Below are 24,393 nucleotides of genomic sequence, written 5' to 3'. Positions count from 1 at the left end.
CCTCTCTCTCTCTCTCTCATCCCCCTCTCTCTCTCTCTCTATCTCTCATCCCCCTCTCTCTCTCTCTCATCCCCCCCTCTCTCTCTCATCCCCCCTCTCTCTCTCATCCCCCTCTCTCTCTCTCTCATCCCCCTCTCTCTCTCTCTCTCTCTCTCTCTCTCTCTCTCTCTCTCATCCCCCTCTCTCTCTCTCTCATCCCCCCCCTCTCTCTCTCTCTCTCTCTCTCTCTCTCATCCCCCCTCTCTCTCTCTCATCCCCCTCTCTCTCTCTCTCATCCCCCTCTCTCTCTCTCATCCCCCTCTCTCTCTCATCCCCCTCTCTCTCTCTCTCTCATCCCCCTCTCTCTCTCTCTCATCCCCCCTCTCTCTCTCACCCCCCTCTCTTTCATCCACCCTCTCTCTCCCCCTCTCTCTCTCCCTCACCCCCCCTCTCTCTCCCACCCCCCCCCTCGTGAGATCTCAAGGGTTCATGCTGGGACTTGTAGTCCTTCAATTTTGAAGGGAGTCACATCCGTTAAAAAAGGAGTGGGGCAAATTTACATAGGAGGGGGGCGCCCAATTTTAGTCTTGCCTAGGGCAGCACAAAAGCAAAATACACCACTGCCCCTACCCACCTCTCAGTATCGCCCCTTTTAGAGAATACACAACCAAAAATCTTTTTTGTAGTGCTAAGTTATTTGTTTGGAATGTGTTAATGATAACAAGAAAATTAATAATATACAGTAGATCCCCTGTAACCAGCAGCAATAGATCCCTTCAGCAACAATAAATCCATCCCAGCAACTATAGACCCCCAGCAGAAACAATAGATCTACCAACAACTACACTACACTTCCTCAGCAACAATAGATCCCCCGCAGCAAAATGCTCCCCCAGCATGAATAGATCAATTTTAGCAACTATAGATCCCCACAATCAACAATAGCTCTTTTAACAGCCTGCATGAATAAATCCTCCAGCAGCCAGCAACAGTAGACTGCTCCCTTAACTGTAGATTCCTCCCAGCAACCATTGACCCCCAAGCAACAAAAGAGCCCCCTAACAACCAGAAACCCCCCCTGCAACAACAGATCCCCCAAGAACAATAGATCCCCTCGGCAGTCAGCATCAATAGACCCTCAAGCCAGTGCTGGGAAAAGGTCATTCAGCCCCCAGGGCAAAGATGCCAAACTGCGCCCCCCCCTTCCCTTAGTGTTAAGGTCAAGGTGCCCCCATCCCTGCAATAAACCATTGCGCCCCACCTGCCCACCCCTTGTCCCAGGCCCTGCCTCCAGCACACCCAAGCACCCCTGGGGCATTACATACATTCAATGCTGGAGGTGCCGGAAATGCTCCCCCACGTTTTTGCTGAAAAAAAAAGTCCTGCTCTTAACAAAAGGAAGTGCTCAGAAATTAAACTGTGACTGTGGCCTACATCCAAAAACACAGGTTATTACCTTTATCTATTATGAATTGTTTTTTGCCTGGAGTTCTCTGTTACAATGTTCACATTTTCTTAAATTCCTTTTTGAATTATCGTCCTGCTGTTAGCTGGAGGCAGGAGTTTTCTTTTTTTTTTAGGTAAAAAACATCTTCAGTAAGTACAAAAAAAAACCCCTTGTTGACCTTGTCAGAGCTGAAGTGTCCTTCGTAAAATCTTGTGAACTGCACTGAAAGCAAAAATAATGTATTTTGCTTTGAAGCTATTTCTATAAACTACAGATTTCTACGCTCCTTGTGTAATGGACTAATAAAACTTCCTTTATTTAAAAGATATTGCACGGGATTGTGGCCGTGCGTGATGACATCACTGCCGAAGGCTCCGCCCTAACGTGTTTCGCTCCGTAGCGTTCGCAGGAGATAGCAGATATGTGACAATTTTGGTTTGGGATTTAGATCCACTTTGTTTTTTTTGGGGGTCTGCTTTACTCCAGAAACACAAAGCAATCCCCCACCGCTTCTGACATCCCGGCCTTCCTAAAGCAGAACTTCCATCTTTCCAGCATCCTCTGCTGTTGTTTGGCATCTGCATTGTGTTTGCTGCAGAGGTGTCACCACAAGACATTTGCTCTGCTATAAACTTACAAATTCTGTTATTTTTTTTTTTTTATCCCTTTACGCAACTCTATAAAATGACATTTAGTGTTGTAGCAGAGCACCATAACCCGACAGTCATAAAATCCCAACAAACTGGAAATATGTTCCCCGTGTTATGAGCTGACTTCGAGTAAATAAAATGTCGGTAAAAGTCCAGACACGCTCGAGGAGCCCCTAAAAAAGCATTAGAGCAAATACATTCTCTGATTGGCTTTGCATTCGCATTTTCCTTGCAGTGCGAGAATACATTTGTGAAAGTCGGCGTATTTCTTGGGTTCATGTTTATTGATGGGTAAATAACAATAGTTTATGGGCCTTCGGTTAAAAACCGCATTTTTGAGGCAACTACAACATTGGGAAGAAAGATTGCTTTCATTTTGAGGTTTAATACATTTTGATATTTAAAGTAAATGTAAACCCTCAACTGGATGACAGTAAGTTTGCTCTGTATGTCATAAACAATTACCCTTTTTGAAAATAAAATCCTTGTTTTCACTTTTTTTTTTTTTTTACTTTTTTTTTTTTTATTTATTTTAGAAAAGATTTACAAATTGAGTACAAAAAAAAAAAAAAAAAAAAAAGGATAAGCATTGAAATCTCAAACACACAACACAAACACATATGTCCCCATATCTAAATGCAAAAAATCTCACTTTTTCACTTTTTTTTTTTTTACTTCTTTTTATTCATTTTAGAAAAGATTTACAAATTGAGTACACACACAAAAAAGAAAAAAAATAAGGTTGCTATGATATTCAAATAAAGTCCTAGGATTTAAATGTTTATTATATATATATATATATATATATATATATATATATATATATTTTTTTTTTTTTTTTTTTTGGTGTGTTGTACTCAATTTGTAAATCTTTTCTAAAATAAATAAAAAGTAGTAAAAAAAGAAGAAAAAAAAAGTGAAAACAAGGATTTTATTTTTAAATATCAAAACTTATTAAAACTATTTAAAGTAGATGTAAACCCTCAACTGGATGACAGTAAGTTTGCTCTGTATGTCATAAACCATTACCCTTTTTAAAAATAAAATTCTTGTTTTCACTTTTTTTTTTTTACTTTTTATGTATTTTAGAAAAGATTTACAAAATTGAGTACAACACAAAAAAAAAAAAAGGAAAAACAATGAAATCTCAAACACACAACACACCAAAAAAAATAAAATAATAATAATAATAATAATAATAATAATTATATATATATATATATAAAATAAACATTTAAAAAAGGTCCTAGGACCTTATTTGAATATCATATCCTAGGACCTTATTTGAATATCATAGCAACCTTATTTATCCCCAAAGAGGAGGAATGAGACCACTGGAAAGGCGGAGGGTTCCCATATCTAAATGCAAAAAATATGACCTTTTCACTTTTTTTTTTTTTTACTACTTTTTATTTACTTTAGAAAAGATCTACAAATTGAGTACAAAAAAAAAAAAAAAGGAAAAACATTGAAATCAATAAATAAAAATATATAATAAACATTTAAAAAAGGTGTATATCCTAGGACCTTGTTTGAATATCATAGCAACCTTATTTATTCCCCAAAAAGCAATGAGACTGCAGGAAAGGCGGAGGGTTCCCATATCTAAATGCAAACAATATAACATTTTCACTTTTTTTTTTTTTTACTTCTTTTTATTTACTTTAGAAAAGATCTACAAATTGAGTATTGAGTACAACACAAAAAAAAAAAAAGGAAAAACATTGCAATCTCAAACACACAACACACCAAAAAAAAAAAAAAAGATATATATATATATATATATATATATATATATATATATATATATATATATATACACCTTTTTTAAATGTTTATTATATATATATTTTTTTGGGTGTGTTGTGTGTTTGAGATCTCAATGATCTCAATGTTTTTTCCTTTTTTTTTTTTTTTTTTTTTTGTTTTTTTGCTTTTTTTTGTGTTGTACTCCATTTGTAGATCTTTTCTAAAAAAATAAAAAGAAGTAAAAAAAAAAAAATAAAAAAAAGTGAAAAAGTCAGATTTTTTGCATTTAGATGTGGGAACCCTCCGCCTTTCCAGCGGTCTCATTCCTCCTCTTTGGGGAATAAATATATATATCCTAGGACCTCCCAAAGAGGAGGAATGAGACCGCTGGAAAGGCAGAGGGTTCCCATATCTAAATGCAAAAAATATGACCTTTTCACTTTTTTTTTTTTTTTACTTCTTTTTATTTACTTTAGAAAAGATTTACAAATTGAGTACAACACAAAAAAAAACCAAATAAAACAAAAAAAGGAAAACCATTGAAATCTCAAACACACAACACACCAAAAAAAAAAAATATATATATATAATAAACATTTAAAAAAGGTGTATATCCTAGGACCTTATTTGAATATCATAGCAACATTATTTATTCCCCAAAGAGGAGGAATGAGACTGCTGGAAAGGCGGAGGGTTCCCATAACTAAATGCAAAAAATCGGACTATTCCCACTGATCTTCTCCCACAGGGCCGGGACAAGGGGTGGGCGCCATAGGTTTACTGTAGGGATGGGGGCACCTTCCTTCTGTTACACAGCTGCAGGGGAGGACTGGGCCAGGGGAAGAAAGATTGCTTTCATTTTGAGTTTTAATGAGTTTTGATATTTAAAGTAGATGTAAACCCTCAACTGGATGACAGTAAGTTTGCTCTGCGTGTCATAAACAATTACCCTTTTTAAAAATAAAATCATTGTTTTCACATTTTATTTTTACTTTTTATTTATTTTAAAAAAGATTTACAAATTGAGTACAAAAAAAAAAATTGAAATCTCAAACACACAACACACAAAAAAAAAAATATAATAAACATTTAAAAAAGGTGTGTATATATATATATATATATATATATATATATTTTTTTTTTTTTTTTGTTTTTTTAGTTCTTTTTATTTATTTTAGAAAAGATTTACAAATTGAGTACAACACACACAGCAAAAAAAAATGGAAAAACATATTGAAATCTCAAACACACAACACACCAAAAAAAAAATAAAAATATATAAACATTAGAAAAAGATGTATATCCTAGGACCTTATTTGAATATTATAGCAACCTTTTTATTCCCCAAAGAGGAGGAATGAGACTGCAGGAAAGGCAGAGGGTTCCCATATCTAAATGCAAAAAATCTGACTCTTTCACTTTTTTTTTTTTTTTTTTTTTTACTTTTTATTTATTTTAGAAAATATCTGCAAATTAAGTACAACACAAAAAAAACAAAAAAAAAACAAAAAAAAAAGGAAAAACATTGAATTTCAAACACACAACACACCAAAAAAAAAAAATATATATAACAAACATTTAAAAAAGGTGTATATCTTTTTTCTTTATTTTAATATTATAGCAACATTGTTTATTCCCCAAAGAGGAGGAATGAGACCGCAGGAAAAGCAGAGGGCTCCCACATCTAAATGCAAAAAATCGGACTATTCCCACTGATCTTTTTCCCACAGGGCTGGGATAAGGGGTGGGTGCTATAGGTTTACTGTAGGGATGGGGGTACCTTCCTTTTGTTAGATGGCTGCAGGGGAGGACTGGGGCAGGGGGGCAATTGCCCCCCGGGCCGCTCTAATGCCCTGTAAAAAGGTTTAGGGTGGATTTTTTTTGTGGTCCAAGACCAGAACTGGGAGAGCTTAGGGAGATTATACAGGAAGTGGAAACGTGATGGGTCCTAAATTTCTGGCAAGTTCAACAAGTTTTTTTGCATATAAAAAAACACTTTATGGTATATTAACTAGATCAAAAGAGAACGCAAAAGATCATTTCATAAATACTTTAAATGTCTTCCAGGATTCAAAGAGGTTTGAAGGCATTGATTCGGATTTCAAAGAGTTGGCCAACGATGCTAATAAGACACCAAATGTGGTGGAAGCAACCAACAAACCTGGACTGTATGAGAAGCTAGAGGACATCCAGGGCAGGTAGGAGATACAAAGGGCTGAGTGACTTCTGGTGGCTTATCGATGACCAGTATGAATGCCAAATGCCCGTCGTGTTTTTTTTTTTTGCTTACAGTTGGCGGTGTGATGTGTATATTCAGAAAGACGTTGAAGTGATTCTTACACGTGTTGGTTTTGTTATTGACCCCCAGGTTGTCATTATGTGAAAAGGCCTTGGCCGAATATCTGGATACCAAGCGTCTGGCTTTCCCGAGATTTTACTTTATATCATCAGCTGATCTTTTGGACATCCTTTCCAATGGCACCAACCCTCAGCTTGTAAGTTGCTTTGTCCGTTAGTAGAAATCTGTTCTTTTGAAATTTTCCCCCAACCCACTGATACTTACCTTGGCTATGCTGCACCACTGCCCATTTACCCACCTGAGCTCTCAGTAGTACCCGGTGCTTCAGGGTCTGGGTAAGCATGTAACCTTCTCCCTTCCTCATAGGATGCAGTGTTCAGGCCTGAGAGGCCAATGCCAGGCCTGAATGCTGTCATGTGGAGGAATCATGGAAGTAGATAACTGAATGACCTTTACTTTGCTTCATGCATTATTGGCGCTTTTCCACTGCATGGAACCGAACGGTTCGGCTCTCTTTTGTGCTTTTCCACTGCTGGTACCGCATGGTACGGTGTTGGAACGGCTCGGTACGGTACGGCGGCGCTTTTCCACTGCTGGTACCACATGGTACGGTGTTGGAACGGTTCGGTACGGTACGGTACGGCGGCGCTTTTCCCACTACATGGAACCGAACAGTACGGCTCTCTAAAACAGTACCACCTCGATTGTGGTTCCAAGAGGTACCATACCGGTACCATATCCCACAATCCTTTGCATGCAGCCTTGACTGTTTGTCACTACTAGCCACTGATTGGTCAGAGAATCGTTGTTATCCAACAATAAACTATCAGTGCAAAACCAAGTGATAAAATCAATGTGCATAAAAATCAATGTGCATCAAGTGCAATAAATCAATGTGCAGCAAATCAATGTGCATAAAATTAAATGTATTCGGCAGCATACACTAATCGTGTCCACACCTCACAATCAAAATCATATAAATCAAAACGTGATGCGCCAGATGTGCACAAAATTAATAAGTGACCATAGAAAACAATAGAGTGTCCAAGTAGGATGTGTGCTAAAAGCAATTGATAATGTGTCCAAGTGTCCAAATATCATAGATAAAGCCTTGATCCCGTGAGAGTTGATAAGGAAACACCAGGTGTGTCAAATCCCTTCACCAGTAAGATTGGCCTCTCACCTTAATATAGGACCCAAACGGGCCAGCATTGGCTTATATGGGGATATTAGACTCCAAGGATAACTCTCCAGCCTTCCACCTCCAGAGGTCGATGGGACATGTGATAAAGATATAAGGCAGAAAATCTAGTGCTCTCTGCTTGAGTGTCCCTATACGTGTTACGCCGGAGCGTCGGCTTGACCCCTACCGAAGAAGCCAACGGAGCCGACGCTCCGGCGTAACGCATATAGGGAGGCAGAGCCTGCGTGCCTGACGCCAATCATCTCTCGGGTGGAACTCTCATACTGAATGCCATACAAGCAGGCACGGCTGAGTGCCTGAAAAATGTGAGTTACCCTTTTACTTTCAATAAAGCTCATTTACACTCAAGCAGAGAGCACTAGATTTTCTGCCTTATATCTTTATCACATGTCCCAGCGACCTCCGGAGGTGGAAGGCTGGAGAGTCATCCTTGGAGTCTAATATCCCCATATAAGCCAATGCTGGCCCGTTTGGGTCCTATATTAAGGTGAGAGGCCAATCTTACTGGTGAAGGGATTTGACACACCTGGTGTTTCCTTATCAACTCTCACGGGATCAAGGCTTTATCTATGATATTTGGACACTTGGACACATTATCAATTGCTTTTAAGCACGCATCCTACTTGGACACTCTATTGTTTTCTATGGTCACTTATTAATTTTGTGCACATCTGGAGCATCACGTTTTGATTTATATAATCGTTGCTATCCCACCCACTTACTTTAGTACTACTTTAGTGGAAAATCAAACCGTACCGAACCGTTCCAACACCATACCATACGGTACCATGCAGTGGAAAACCAAACCGGGCCAAGCAGGGCCGAATAGAGCCGAGCCGGTACTTGCAGTGCAAAAGTGCCATATGTCTTATTACCAATTGCCATGTTTTTTTGTTAAATAAAAAAATCCCTTTTCGCACCTTTTTTTTCCTCCCTTGACAACGTGACAATAGTGACAAGGTAGACGCGTTTCACAAACTGCAATGTGTGCTTAATCATTACCAGGTAATGATTAAGCTCACATTGTAGTGTGTGAAACGCGTCTACCTTGTCACTATTGTCATGTTGGGATGTCCAGTCAATAAATCTGGAATTTTACCTCATCTGGAGTGCAGCCAATTCTTTTTCTTCAGGAACCAAAGGTAACTAGTAACAATACAGTTGTTAAGTTTTGTTTGGCTAAATAAAAGAGGTCATTTTGCAAAATGTTTCAATGAATCTGGAGTTTGGCTTTAAAACATGCTACCCTGGGAATGAGAAGTTTCTGATGACTAAACCTCTACAGGTAAAACATGGATTCCATCCCTTTGTTCTGCTAATGGTACACCAGAAACCTTTGTAATTAAGTGTTTCTCTGATTCTTGCATTCTTTTAATACTCTGAGATTTCACACAGAAGCCTCCACTAGCTCAGACATCTACAGCGAACACATTGTCTCTATTCATCCTCCAGTAATGGATCTGCTTTGTCACAGGTCATGCGTCATTTGTCCAAATTGTTTGACAACATGGCCAAGATGAAATTCAAAGACAGTGAACCAAAGATTGCGCTTGGCATGTACAGCAAAGAAGACGAATATGTCACATTCAGTGAACCCTGTGACTGCAGCGGCCAGGTGAGTGTGAGGACCAGAGACCGGGGTGACCTGGGCCAGGTGGGTGTGGGGACCAGGGACATGGATGGCCTGGGCCAGGTCAGTGTGGGGACAGGGGTGGGTGGCCTGGGCCAGGTCAGTGTGGGGGACCAAGGACAGGGGTGGACCTGGTGGCCTGGACCAGGTTGGTGTGGGGACCAGGCGGTAGGGGTGGCTTGGACCAAATCAGTGTTGGGCCAGGGACAGGGATGGCCTGGGCCAGGCAGTGTGGGGACCAGAGACAGTGGTGGCATGGGCCAGGTGGGTGTGGGGACCAAAGACATGGATGGCCTGGGCCAGGTGGGTGTGGGGACCAAAATGTAGTTCAAATCTCCTGCGCTCAAGTGCAATAATGGGAAGGAAGAGGCAAGTTCCCGAAAAATGGATGGGTATGACTGAAGGTCTTGCTGCCACCTCGGGACCAAGGGTATCCGATACAAACTGAAGAAAGATAACAAAAAGAGGGGAGCACCGACCTAGTGCATTACCACTAAAAAAATGTATTAAAAATAGTAAAATGCATAAAATATACTCACAAAAATAGTGTGATAATACACACACATCCACACATGGCCACCTTTGAGACATCTTCACTTATTTATAGAATTGTTGATATGTGTGTATTATCACACTATTTTTGTGAGTATATTTTATGCATTTTACTATTTTAATAAATGTTTTTAGTGGTAATGCACTAGGTCGGTGCGCCCCTCTTTTTGTTATCTTTCCCCTGGTGTGGGGACCAGGGACAGGGGTGGCCTGTACCAGGTGGGTGTGGGGGACCAGGGACAAAGGTGGCCTGTGGGTGTGGGGACCAGGGACAGGGGTGGCCTGTGCCAGGTGGAGACCAGGGACAGTGGTGGCCTGGGCCAGGTCAGTGTGCAGACCAGGGGCAGGGGTTGGCCTGGGTCAGTTGGGAGTGGGGACCACGGACAGGGGTGGCCTGGGCTAGGTGGGTGTGGGGACCAAAGACATGGATGGCCTGGGCCAGGTTGGTGTGGGGACCAGGGACAGGGGTGGCCTGTGCCAGGTGGGTGTGGGGACCATGGACAAAGGTGGGCTGTGCCATGTGGGTGTGGAGACCAGGGACAGGGGTGGCCTATGCCAGGTGGAGACCAGGGAAAGCGGTGGCCTGGGCCAGGTCAGTGTGCAGACCAGGGACAGGGGTTGGCCTGGGTCAGGTAGGTGTGGGGACCACGGACAGGGGGTGGCCTGGGCCAGGTGGGTGTGGGGACCAGAGATAGGGGGTGGCCTGGGCAAGGTGGGTGTGGAGACCAGAGACAGGGGTGGTCTGGACCATGCAGTGTGGGGACCAGGGACAGCGGTCCCCCAGCCTGCGATTGGCCAGTGAAGTATCCGCAGCAGAATGTTTGGCTCATCCCTCCCTTGACTCTGCTTTTTCCTTCTGTCCAACATGTTCCATGCAAACTGACCAGCTCAGCAAAAGTCTGTACAATACCAGTATGATATTTCAGATATACAGCATATAAAATTAGGTGCTGAGGGGGGCCCTTTGTGGCAGGATATTATCTGGAAATATCCCTCACTATAGATGGACATTACACAACAGCAAAAGCAGAGCTGATTGAATAGACAAATTTATGTGTCCCATCTACTGATCTTCATTTGTAACGTTTCTGTAACATTGACTGTTCTTCCTCAGGTTGAACTCTGGCTGAATCGTGTACTGGACAGCATGAGAGCCACCGTACGGCATGAGATGACGGAGGCTGTCACGGCGTATGAAGAGAAGCCGCGAGAACAGTGGTTGTTTGACTACCCTGCCCAGGTGAGGGCGCCAGCGAGACTGCAGTTGTAGCCGGCAGGCATCAGATTCCATTCTGTGTTCTGCACGATGGTGGTCACACAGCTAAATCCAGCAGGATCACACAGTCACATGTTTACCGAATGCCTGAATAACATTAAACTCCAAGACTGCGCCCAGCTCTGGGAATTGCACCTCATTGGGTCATATCTCGTAGACAGTTGTAGACCCAAACACACATGGTGGTCTGTTTGTTCTGTCTTTGGCACAAATTTTTTTACATTTTTTTATTTAAGGATTTCTGAAAGCAAAAAATTTTTCTTGGTCGCCTGACTTTCAGGGATGGAAATATTCTATGGTATCCAGGTATCTCATTTAAAGTCCCAAATTCCCCCTTTTTGCAAAATATTTTTCTAGTTATAAGAATATATTAATGAAGGGTTTTTTTTTTTTTTTTTTTGCTGCCCTTGTGTCTTGCAAAGATTTCCCTTTGTTTCTTGTGCCGATGACACAACAGGAAGGCAATCACTCCAAGGCAAGAGGAAATCTTAGAACAGGGCTTCTCAACCTGTAAGCAAGACCTAGCTTTCTTCCACGTGGCCAACATGTGCATTTAACCCAGGGGATTCCGCCACACCTTGCTGTTCCTCAGCATAGCACTCATAACATGTGGACCAAAGGGAAAAAAAACAAAGGGGTGCCATAGCATAAAACCTTTTTATTAAAAAAAATTACTTAAGAACAAATGCACACTCAATGTAGATGTACTGCCCCCAACACACAGGTATTACGCTTGCTCCTGTACAGCTGTTGGCTCCACCAGTAAACTCGATGTGAAGCCGGTCCATGTGCAGGATGACTTCACTGTCCGTAGCTCCACCCGTCATGTTTCATCATCAGACGTCTTCAAGGAGCATACCCTGAAGACGCTGAATGACGAAACACGTCGGGTGGAGCTATGGACCATGACATCCCACACAGGAACTGGTCTCACATTGAGTTAGCTGGTTTTGTGTAGAGCGCTGTATATTAGTTAGAGATGGGCTGAACACCACCCTGTTAGAAATGTTCTAACCCGAATGGCGAACCCCATTGAAGACTAACGGTGCCGAACAGGGAAAATCACTAGTGTCCATTTTGAAGTCTTATATGCAAGTAATTGGCCATAAAAGGGGTATAGGGGTCTGGGTTCTGCCCTGGGGGACATGTAGCAAAAACAAAAAAAAGGTAAAAACTATCGTTTTTTCAGGAGCAGTGAGTTTCAGTTATGCTAAAAAGGATAAGTCCAGTCAAAAACGAACGCTAAACCAGCTCTTTGCCACATTCTAAGGCAGGGGCAGGAAAGACAGATTCTGATAAACCCCCCACCCCCATCAACATGGGAACAGGGTGCTTTGGGGTGGTTTGAAGCCCCCCCTGCTCCAAAGCCCCCTACCCCCCCATGTTAGGAAGGGGGGGCATTCGCTTATCCCCTCCCCTTTCCTGACCTACCGGTTGCATGCTCTGATAAGAGTCTGGTATGGATTTTGGGGGGACCCCACACAGGTTTTTTTTTTGAATTTTGTTGTGGGGTTCCCCCTTAAAATACATACCAGACCGAAGAGCCTGAATGGACTGGGGGGGGGGGGGCCCTGCCCACCCTGTTTTTTTCCTTATTTTTTTACTGGCACATTCAGCTGTCAGCGGGGAAACCCATCGACAGCTATGGACTCATCAGTTGTTAAGGAGGCCGCGGCTGGCTTTACGGTCTCGCTCCTTAACAGCCAGCTTACACTGTGCCCTGATTGGGCAGAGTGCACTAGCTGCATAGTGATCAGACAGGTAAATGACCGTACACCCAGCCTGCGGTTTTATAGGCCTTACAGCAGTTGTAGGACGGAAAGTAATTTCAGGTGCTAATTAGGCAATATACTAACCTGTGGACTCCCTCGCCCCGTCCCTCTCCAGGTCGCCCTCACCTGCACACAGATTTGGTGGACCACGGAGGTCGGCATCTCCTTCGCCCGGCTAGAAGAAGGCTATGAGAACGCCATGAAGGAGTACTACAAGAAGCAGGTCGGCCAGTTGAACACGCTCATCACCATGCTGATCGGGCAACTTTCTAAGGGAGAAAGACAGAAGATTATGACCATCTGTACAATCGATGTGCATGCTCGTGACGTCGTCTCCAAGATGATCCTGCAGAAGGTGAACGTTATCGGATGATTATTTTACTTTTCTCGTTTAATAATTTTTATTGCTGGTATATCAAAAGCATGCAGTAATACAAACGCACCTAGTCCACCCGCGTGGGGGGCTACAACTGGCGACATAGACAACATAAATGTACATGTAGCACCCTAAAAGTAGGTGCTAGGTAAATTTATAGTGGGCCTTGTCTGCCTAACAGCAGGGCCATGATTGTTTTTGGTTAGGGTGTCATGGCTTCCAGGTGTGTCTGCTGAGGAGGGAGTCTCCCCACTGGATCTGTGAGAGGCTTCTCATAGGGCAGTGGAGGAAAGCCAATCAGGGACACATTCAGGCTTGTAACTACCCCAGAAGGCGGATTCTGCTGCAAAGGATTCTGGGAGTGGGTATAAGTCTGAGGGGAGTGCGTGACTCAGCGTCTTTGGTGGGAGCAGAGTCCCAGGAGGGAGAGAAGGGCTGTCTCTGCTCCTGTTTGAGGAAGTGGATGTCTCGGGGTGCTTTCTGAGAATCCAGATTCAGATCAGATGCTGAGTTGAGCTGTGGGGATCCGGTGTGCCGAGAACCAAGAATATCAGTCTGTCCCTGATGTTTTTCCTGGAGAGAAGTGGCTTCTTTGCTGCCCTTCTTGACAACAGGCCATCCTCCAAATGACTTCTCCTCACACTTGTCTGCTGCCATTCCTGAGCAAGCTCTGCACTGATGGCTCACCAGCGATTTCTAGTGGAACTGCAACATTGCAGCGGATAGATCGGACCCCTAAATTACATTTTTGCCATTTTTTTGGGGGGGGGGGGGGTCAGTGACATTACTACAGTAATCAGTGCTAAAAATATACTCTGTTACTGTACTAATGACACTGGCAAGGACGGGGTTAACTCAGGGGCGATCAAAGGGTTAGGTGTGAGCCTAGGGGGGTGCTTTCTAACTGTGAGGGGGATGGGCTTGTGTGATCCTAAATAGGAGGAACACAGGCACTCTGTACTGATTCCTGAGAGAACAACGGTCTGCTGTGTTTACAACAGCAGACCGTCCTTCTCTCTCCATGGGGAGCGATCGCAGCCGCCGGCCCCATGAATCAGCTTCCCCGCTGGCTAATGGGGGCGTGCCCAGGATCGCCGTACATGATCCTGCGGATCCGTACAGGTACGGCGATTCGCGCAGCCGAGCCAGCCTGCCGCAGTATATATTCGTTACTCCACCCCAAACTCGCTCATCCATGTCTTTATGGACCTTGCTTTGTACACTGGTGAGCAGTCATGTTGGAACAGGAAGGGGCCATCCCCAAACTGTTCTCACAAAGTTGGGAGCATGAAATTGTCCAAAATGTCTTGGTATGCTGACCCCTTAAGAGTTCCCTTCACTGGAACTAAGGGGCCAAGCCCAACCCCTGAAAAACAACCCCTAGACCAACCCCCCACCAAATGATTTGGACCAGTGCACAAAGAAAGGTCCATAAAGACATTGATGAGCGAGTTTGGGGTGGAGAAACTTGACTGGCCTGCACAGATTCCTGACCCTAACCCAATATAACACCTTTGGGATGAATTAGAGCGGAAACTGCGAGTCAGGCCTTCCCATCCACCATCAGCGCCTGACCTCACAAATGCCCTCCTGGAAGAATGGTCAAAGATTCCCATAGACACACTCCTAAACCTTGTGGACAGCCTTCCCAGAAGAGTTGAAGCTGTTATAGCTGCAAAGGGTGGGCCAACTCAATATTGAACCCTACGGACTAAGACTGGGATGCCATTCAATTTCATGTGCGTGTAGAGGCAGGCGTCCCAATACTTTTGACAATATAGTGCATGTGTCTACGTAATGCAGAAGGTTTATGAAAACTTTAATAATTCATTTTGGTCATCAGATAAGGTAACTGCTTGGTCTGCTTTGGGTCATTTGATTTTCCTGTTGTATGTCCTCATTTCACAGGTGGACAATGCCCAAGCCTTTGTGTGGCTGTCTCAGCTCCGACACCGCTGGGACGACGACAAGAAGCATTGCTTCGCCAACATCTGCGACGCTCAGTTCCTCTACTCCTATGAATATCTTGGCAACACTCCTCGGCTGGTTATCACGCCTCTAACAGATAGGTGGGTGACACGGGCGCCAGCAGCGCCGAACACGGCGTCCCTTTTTATAAATAGCTGATCTGTGCGGGAATGACGGTCCAATGGCCAACACTCTATAGACAGCTGCTCAGCAGAGTTCACACCAGAAAATCCCATTGCATTATCCCTCGTGGAGACAAAACAATTGGAGTCGTTTGGTTGGATGGACTTGTTCCATATAGTGTGTCTCCTCTATAAGGGTCGTAAAAAAGGGAAATCTGTTTGTTTTGCGTGGTGTTTTATATTTTTTGCAAACATTTTTCACCAGTTTTGTTCACTCCTTTTTTATGGCTGTGCCAAAATGGGGTGTGGTTTCCAAGAGAGAACAAAATACGGTATATACCATGCCGTGCCCCTCATACCCATGGTAGGGGAATTTCTTTTTTTTTTGTGGATACACTTAAAGGATAAATTCACCTTCGGGAACATTTTACATCGATGGTCGGCAAGCTGTCGATCCTGATCTATAAGTCAACCACGGGCAGCCGACAGGTAAATCGGGAACACAGCCCTGCATTGCCAGTCCTTCCACTGCCTTTCCAGTCCTTACATTCCTTCCGCCTCCGAGAGTGGGACACATCACAGTACAGGAGGTGCCGGAGTTAACTGTTCACATTGACCAGCAGGTGATTGGTTACTAGGGAGCTGGACAGTCCTAGCAACCAATCACCAGCTTCTTCTTTAAAAGTTAACTCTGGCAGCTCCCACCCTCCATCCAGTACTGTGACACCTCCCGCTCCCTCCGATCTCCTCGGTATACACCAGTGTAAGGTAGGAGACTGCTACCTACACTCTGTGTGTGGGCGTGTGTGTGTGGGGGGGGGGGGACAGAAGAAATTCTACTGGGTGTGTGAAGGTTACAGGTGGCACTGCTTTTGGGGGGTAGGGCACCGGACATTGCTATGCGGGGGGGGGGGTCAGAAAACACTACCTTGAGGGGTAAAGGGGCAGAGGACACTACATGGGGGTGATGTGAAGGGGGCGAGAAAACTGGTTTGGGGAACACAGGACACTGCTATAGGGAGAGGGGCAGGCAGAGGACACTACAACACTGGGGGGGGTTGATGTGAAGGGGGACCCTGTTATGTGGAGGGCAGAGGACACTACAGTTGGGGTGATGTAAAGGGGGGAAGGGGACACTGCTATGAATGGGGGGGGGCAGAGGACACTACCTAGGGGGGTTTGTACAGGGGGGGCCGAGGACACTCCGGAGGCAGGGTAAAGGGGGGGCACAGGACACTCCTTTAGGATCGCAGAGGACACTGTTATGGGGGGGCAGAAGACACTGCACTTGGGGGGTCGATGTGAAGGGGGACACAGGACACTGTTATGGGGGAGCAGAGGGCACTACAATGGGGGTGATGTGAACGGGGGCAGAGGACTCTGCTATGGGGGTCACAGAACACTACAGTGGGGCAGTGGGGGGGGGGAGGGGGGTGATGTTGAGGGAGCAGAAGTCACTTCTATGGGGCTGGGGAAAAAGAAGACACCACAGTGGTGGTGGTGGGTGGAGGGGGCAGTGTTATAAGAGCGGGTGAGCAGGGCACTGATGTGCGGAGAAAGAAGAAACTACTGTATGGGACTGGGGGGGGGGGGGGGAGTGGAGAACAGAGGAGCAGAGGACACTACTGTGGGGAGGATGATGTGACGGGGAGCAGAGGACACTACTGTGGTTGGGGGTGGGGAGCACAGGACACTATGCTGTGTTTTCATTGAGGGTTTATTAGTTATTTATTTTTTAAAGGCCCCCCTTCCCACCAAACGGGGATCTCTGTTTTCCTCCATGCTATCCAGGTGGATCTTAATCTCTGAAAGGTTGCCTAATCCTGTGTTACATGTTCCACCTGTTTTTAGGGTGGGACTTATATGTTCCCGCTCCTGCAGAAGCTCAGCGATCCAAGCCCTCAGTGTGACAGCAGTATGGGGAGAAGTTCCCCATGCCAGCTGTTACTTTTTGAAAAGAGCGTATAATTTTCAGATTTTGGCTTGTAGTTCTCAATGAAATACCACGGCGCTGTTGAGCACTTGGGTAGTTCATTGATTCTTCCTGTCGTCGTGAAGCTGCCTGCCCGTATGAGGTACGGGCAGACCGATTACGCTGGCAGGAGTCCTGCATGACATCAGCGGTCTGTTGATCACTGGTGCAATGCCTAAAAATAAAAAGTAAATGCACTTTTTTTTTTTTACCTGCAAAAAAGTGTGCATTTATTATTATTTTTTGAAAAGGTGAACCCCTTTAACAAACAAGAGGAGTCCCATTGCCTTGTGGAATGTCAGAAGGTGGGCTAGAGCTCCAATTCAACACACACCATTGGGACAATGCTATGGAAAACCTCTCGTATTTGAAACTTACAGCTTTTTGCCCCACCAGATGTTACATCACCCTGACCCAGTCCCTCCATCTCACCATGAGTGGAGCCCCGGCGGGACCAGCTGGCACTGGAAAAACCGAAACCACCAAGGACTTGGGTCGAGCCCTTGGAATTATGGTGTACGTCTTCAACTGCTCTGAACAAATGGACTACAAGGTAATTCATCTTTCAGGCTTCAAGCTTGGTTATCGTTGTTTGCATAGGTTTCCTTTCATCATACAATACCTCCGTCTTTCATTGTATTTTCCAGTCTTGTGGAAACATCTACAAGGGCCTGTCACAGACCGGAGCCTGGGGCTGCTTTGATGAGTTCAATCGGATCTCTGTGGAGGTCTTGTCGGTGGTGGCCGTGCAGGTGAGGAACTGTCTCGTAACTTGGTGGGTCCACCATGTCTCGTAACTTGGTGGGTCCACCATGTCTCGTAACTTGGTGGGTCCACCATGTCTCGTAACTTGGTGGGTCCACCATGTCTCGTAACTTGGTGGTTCCACCATGTCTCGTAACTTGGTGGGTCCACCATGTCTCGTAACTTGGTGGTTCCACCATGTCTCCTAACTTGGTGGTTCCACCATGTCTCGTAACTTGGTGGTTCCACCATGTCTCGTAACTTGGTGGTTCCACCATGTCTCGTAACTTGGTGGTTCCACCAATAGGAAAAGTACCAAATATTTCACGTTTGTTTTAGATAAGGTAAATAATCAATTTCCTCTCACCAAAGTCCTAAGGCCCCAATAACACCTCAGCATTTTGTAGCTTGAAGCTCGAAGCTCCAAAACGCTGGAGGAGAAACAAATCAATTACTCTCTATGGAATTGGTTCACATCTTCACTACAAGTCGCCTAAAGCCAAACGCCTGAAGCTCAAAAAAGATCTGGAGCTTCTTGTGTAGCTCAAATTGGGCAGATTTGCGCATTTTTGGCCCATTTTTATTCCCGAAACGTTGCTGTATGTTTTTCATGTGAGCACAGACATAAAGCTTTGGCCCCTTTTCGAGGAATCCATGGTGTGTTGACGACATTTCTTCACTTTGATCATTCACGGTTTCCAGCCTGTGGCCATTACAGCACCCAGCACTAATGAACAGCCGGTTTCTTAAATGTGTGCGTGGGGAATATTGTGTTTTGATTTGTGCATTTTGTTGCACAGTTTTCTGCAAAAATTTAAAAATAAAAAAGTAATAATATACAGATAAATAAATGTAAAATAAATACACAAGTAAAAATCATTATGAATAAATAAAAATAATAATTTGTAATAATAAATAAATAACTCCTAACCTTAAAAAAAATACCAAACTTACAAAAAGGCAGATAAATACAAATATGTGAATATCACTTATTAAATAATTACTGTATGCAGTTTACTTAATACTTATTATTACTTACACAGTAATTATTTAATAAGTGGTATTCACATATTTGTATTTATCTGCCTTTTTGTAAGTTTGGTTTATTTATTCATTAATTTATGCACAATAGCACTTTCACGAAGATATCACCATATAATTTCACACACCACTATTTATAAGGGTAGCGCCACAAACCAACATCCCATATAACATTTTTTGATACCGTACCCCAGCCCAAAGGGGTAAGTTGGTGGCAGCTTATACCTCCAAATTTTTTATCTTTTAGTAGATTATCACACTATCCGTAGCGCTGGTCCTAATAGTTTTCTTTTTTCTTAAAAAAAATGACATTTACTATTAATAATAACACATTTATTTATTGTGAGGGTGTTTATTATTATATATATATATATATATATATATATATATATATATATATATATAATTTTTTTTTGTTTTAGGGTTAGGGGCTAATTATTTATTTAATCTTGCATAGTATTCATTTATTGTTTTTAGGATCATTTTTATTTATTTGTGTATTTATTTTACATTTATTTATTAATTTATTATTTTTATTAGTAGTAGTATTACCACCCTAACCGTAACAAAATAAATTATTAATAATAATAAGACCATAAATAAAATATTAACCCTTAACCCAAACCTAACCCCTAATCCTAAAATAACCTTAACTCCAACAAAAAAAAATAATACATGTATAATAATACTAAAAAAGAAAAAAAAGCTGATAGGAAAGCTAAAAAAAAAAGCTGAAAAACCTAGCAACAAATGATGGAACAGATGGTGGTTTTCTCTATTGGCTAAAAAAAAAAAAAAAAAATGGCGAAACTCAAAAACACTGTATAAAAATATTTATTAATTTATTATTTTTATTAGTAGTACTAACACCCTAACAAAAATAAATAATAAGAAAAGAAATAAAATATTGAAACTTGAAAGGATTAATCCTTTCAATTTTCAGTTTTTCTGATACAGGGATGGAGACGCTAAGCATTACCTGCTGGTCCCAAACAGCCTATATTGTTCATTATAAATAAAATATTAACCCTTATCCAAAACCTAACCCTAACCCCAACCCCTAATTCTAAAATAACCTTAACTCCAACAAAACAAAATAATACGTGAATAATTAAAAATAATAAAAAAGAAATAAAAGCTTATAGGAAAGCTAAAAAAAAAAGCTGAAAAACCTAGCAACAAATGATGGAACAGATAATAGTTTTCTCTATTGGCTAAAAAAAAAAAAAAAAAAATGGCAAAACTCAAAAACACTGTATAAAAATATTTATTAATTTATTATTTTTATTAGTAGTAGTAGTGTTAACACCCTAACAAAAATAAATAATAATAATAAGACAATAAATAAAAGATTGAAAATTGAAAGGATTAATCCTTTACATTTTCAGTTTTTCTGATACAGGGATGGAGACGCTAAGCATTACCTGCTGGTGTCTCACTTAAAGTCCCAAACAGCCTATATTATTCATTATAAATAAAATATTACCCCTTATCCCAAACCTAACCCTAACCCCAACCCCTAATTCTAAAATAACCTTAACTCCAACAAAAAAAATAATACGTGAATAATAATAATAATAAAAAAGAAATAAAAGCTGATAGGAAAGCTAAAAAAAAGCTGAAAAACCTAGCAACAAATGATGGAACAGATAATAGTTTTCTCTATTGGCTAAAAAAAAAAAAAAAAAAAAAAGGCAAAACTCAAAAACACTGTATAAAAATATTTATTCATTTATTATTTTTATTAGTAGTAGTAGTATGAACACCCTAACAAAAATAAATAATAATAATAAGACAATAAATAAAATATTGAAAATTGAAAGGATTAATCCTTTCAATTTTCAGTTTTTCTGATACAGGGATGGAGACGCTAAGTATTACCTGCTGGTCCCAAACAGGCTATATTGTTCATTATAAATAAAATATTAACCCTTAACCCAAACCTAACCCTAACCTCAACCCCTAATCCTAAAATAACCTTAACTCCAACAAAAAATAATAATACGTAAATATTAATAATAAAAAAGAAATAAAAGCTGATAGGAAAGCTAAAAAAGTTGAAAAACCTAGCAACAAATGATGGAACAGATAATAGTTTTCTCTATTGGCTAAAAAAAAAAAAAAAAAAAAAATGGCAAAACTCAAAAACACTGTATAAAAATATTTATTAATTTATTATTTTTATTAGTAGTAGTAGTATGAACACCCTAACAAAAATAAATAATAATAATAATAAGACAATAAATAAAAGATTGAAAATTGAAAGGATTAACCCTTTAAATTTTCAGTTTTTCTGATACAGGGATGGAGACGCTAAGCATTACCTGCTGGTCCCAAACAGCCTATATTGTTTATTCTAAATAAAATATTAACCCTTATCCCAAACCTAACCCCAACCCCAACCCCTAATCCTAAAATAACCTTAACTCCAACAAAAAAAATAATACGTGAATAATAATAAAAAAGAAATAAAAGCAGGTAGGAAAGCTAAAAAAAGCTGAAAAACCTAGCAACAAATGATGGAACAGATAATAGTCTTCTCTATTGGCTAAAAAAAAAAAAAATGGCAAAACTCAAAAACACTCTATAAAAATGCGCTATTTTACATTTATTTATACATTTATTTTTTTTATTAGTAGTAGTAGTAGTAGTATTAACACCCTAACAAAAAGAAATAATATTAATAAGACAATAAATAAAATATTAACCCTTAACCCAAACCTAACCCCAACCCCTAGTCCTAAAATAACCTTAACTCCAACAATAAAAATAATACGTAAATACAGTAATAATAATAAAAAAGTAATAAAAGCTGATAGGAAATATAAAAAAAGCTGGAAAGCCTAGCAACAAATGATGGAAACGATAATAATTTTCTCTATTGGCTAATAAAAAAAAAATGGCAAAACTCAAAAACACTGTAAAAATGCGCTATTTTACATTTATTTATTCATTTATTATTTTTATTATTATTATTATTAGTAGTAGTAGTAGTAGTAGTAGTAGTAGTAACACCCTAACAAAAATAAATAATATAAATAAGACAATAAATAAAATATTAACCCTTAACCCAAACCTAATCCTAACCCCAACCCCTAAACCTAAAATAACCTTAACTCCAACAAAAAATAATACGTAAATAATAATGATAAAAAAAAGAAATAAAAGCTGATAGGAAATATAAAAAAAGCTGGAAAACCTAGCAACAAATGATGGAACAGATGATAGTTTTCTCTATTGGCTAAAAAAAAAAAAGAAAATGGTAAAAAAAAAAAAATATGGCAAAGCTCAAAAACACTATAAAAATGTGCCAAAGTCGTGCATAAAAATGCAAGAAAAATGCTCAAATACGCAATGCATTGCTCAGGTGTGAATCCAGCCATAGGGTTCAACCACATGGGTTAAATATGGGTCCCTTAAAAGAATGAGATTAATGTCTTAATAAGAAACCCCTAATTAGCATCCTATTGATTTCACTCCAATTCTCTGACAGCTTGGTGAGGAAAACAGACTTCAGTATCGTCATGCAGTGATAGGAAGACGCTAGAGGTCAGAGGCATTATGGGAAATTCTCAGCTTCTTAATGGCAAACTTTACAAATATGAGACCTTTTTAAGAAAAGCCTGCAGGGTCCCCGAAGAGATGTAGGAGGTGTTGGAAAGGTCACTGTTTATACCGCGCGTTCTCCCGTCATTCTGTCTACTAATCAACTGGATTTTTAACTCCCATTTACCTTAAGGAGTAGGAGAGTGATTCTGAATCTGAATATGGATTCTGAGTGTGAGCCTTAGTGGCAAAAAGCAATTTATTTCATATCAACAAACAATAATTAAAGGAATGGCCTCTGATCATTTCTGTTCCCTGACCAATCAGTCATTGCTATTCCCTGACCTAAAAATCTGTGACTTGATTCTTCTCGATGAATGAGCGCCACCCACAGGGGAGGACTGGGCCAGGGGGCAGTGGGGCAATTGCCCCCCGGGCCACTTTGATGCCCCATAAAAAGGCTGCACCACTTCTGCCACAGACATGCCTAAAGGATTCCTGGTAAAGAGAAGTAAAACATCTCCGCCGCTGACCTACTGAGTGTGGGATAAAGGACAAGGACAAAACGCAGGTCTCTCCCCCAGCATGGATGGTGTAAACTGTGCCAGAAGAGAGGCCAGTTCCATGCACCACTGGAGACTCTCCACCCCTGGCCAGCCCTGATCGAGCTGTCCCAGCTCCCCCCAACCGCCCCCTGTTGGCCAGGTCAGGAACCCGGTCAGTAGAGAGTACCTGGAGCTGTGCTTCAGCCTAAAATGTGGGTCAGGAGGAAGCCAGGAAGAGGGATAGTGGGAGCGACGCCAATTTGCTGCACCATGGACTTCTGGTTTGTACTTGCCCCCTGGGCCGAAGGTTGCCAGTCACCCCTTGGCCACCCAGATATACACAAGTATCTTATCCATCCTCTCTTCTTCTTCTGCCAGGTGAAAAGCATTCAAGACGCCATCAGAGATAAGAAGAAGAGGTTTAACTTTCTTGGTGAAGAGATTAATCTGATTCCATCAGTTGGGATCTTCATCACCATGAACCCCGGGTACGCCGGCCGTACCGAACTCCCGGAAAATCTCAAGGCACTGTTTAGGTAGGTTCAAGAAGTGAAATCTCTAGCAATTAGTATGCAAAAATCTGGTGACTTTCTGGGGTCTAATAGTAATAAAAATGATTTAGCAGAGGAAGAAAACGGACTTTAAGGCACCATATAGAGTCACAAGCAGGGCTGCTGTTAGAAATCATGGGGCCCTGTACAGCCTACCGGACATGCCCCCCTCCCCTGCCCCATACCACTTAATTGGTGGCCCTGCCCTCTAAACTCCCCACTGCCCCCCACTCTACATCCTTCTTACACCTTGCTCTACACCTCCTGTAATACCACTACCCCAACACTCTTCATCACCTGCTTCCCCAGCTACTAGCACCCTCTACCACCTATATCTAGCATTACTCTATCTGTACCCTCAATAAACCTCACCGTGTACCCCACCCCCCACCCTGCACCCCTTGCATCCCCCATTAGCCCACATTCTGTATCCCCAGCATTCTGCACCCCCTACATTCCTTCTTACACCTTCCTCTACACCTCCTGTGATGCCACTACCCCAAAACTCTGCATCCCCAACTACCAGCATCCTGTACCACCTACATCTACCACTACTCTATCTGTACCCTCATTAAACCTCACAGCGTACCCCTGAACTGCTCTGCACCCCCTGTATCCCCCATTAGCCTACACTCTGTATCCCCAGCATTCTGTACCTCCTACATTGCTTCTTACACCTTCCTCTACACCTTCTGTAATCCCACTACCCCAAAACTCTGCATGCCCAACTACCAGCACCCTGTAGCACCTATAGCTCCCACTACTCTATCTGTACCCTCATCAAACCTCACAGTGTACCCCTGAACTACCCTGCACTCTGCACCCCCTGTATCCCTCATTAGCCCACACTCTGTGACCCCTGCATTCTGCACCCCCTACAATCCATCTTACACCTTGCTCTACACCTCCTGTAACCCCACTACCCCAAGACTCTTTATCACCTGCTTCCCAAGCTACCAGCACCCTGTAG

The 24,393-nt window shown here is 42.0% G+C and overlaps 1 protein-coding gene across 1 annotated transcript in view; it reads left to right on the top strand.

Annotated features, from left to right (window-relative positions):
* Window positions 1-24,393, top strand: part of DNAH9 (dynein axonemal heavy chain 9) — a 346,411-nt gene that overhangs the window by 103,782 nt on the left and 218,236 nt on the right. Inside the window, exons 21-29 of the mRNA XM_082272319.1 lie at window positions 5,893-6,023; window positions 6,194-6,320; window positions 8,803-8,943; window positions 10,625-10,750; window positions 12,674-12,913; window positions 14,843-15,003; window positions 17,393-17,549; window positions 17,644-17,748; window positions 23,251-23,408. Coding sequence (XP_082128445.1) covers window positions 5,893-6,023; window positions 6,194-6,320; window positions 8,803-8,943; window positions 10,625-10,750; window positions 12,674-12,913; window positions 14,843-15,003; window positions 17,393-17,549; window positions 17,644-17,748; window positions 23,251-23,408 — 1,346 coding nt within the window. The remainder of the gene's footprint in view (window positions 1-5,892; window positions 6,024-6,193; window positions 6,321-8,802; window positions 8,944-10,624; window positions 10,751-12,673; window positions 12,914-14,842; window positions 15,004-17,392; window positions 17,550-17,643; window positions 17,749-23,250; window positions 23,409-24,393) is intronic.

This window comes from Pelophylax lessonae (assembly GCF_965119305.1).
Source record: "Pelophylax lessonae genome assembly, chromosome: 11".
Taxonomy (NCBI): domain Eukaryota; kingdom Metazoa; phylum Chordata; class Amphibia; order Anura; family Ranidae; genus Pelophylax; species Pelophylax lessonae.
Note: the sequence above shows the minus strand (reverse complement) of the source record. Positions and strands in the feature narration are given on the sequence as shown.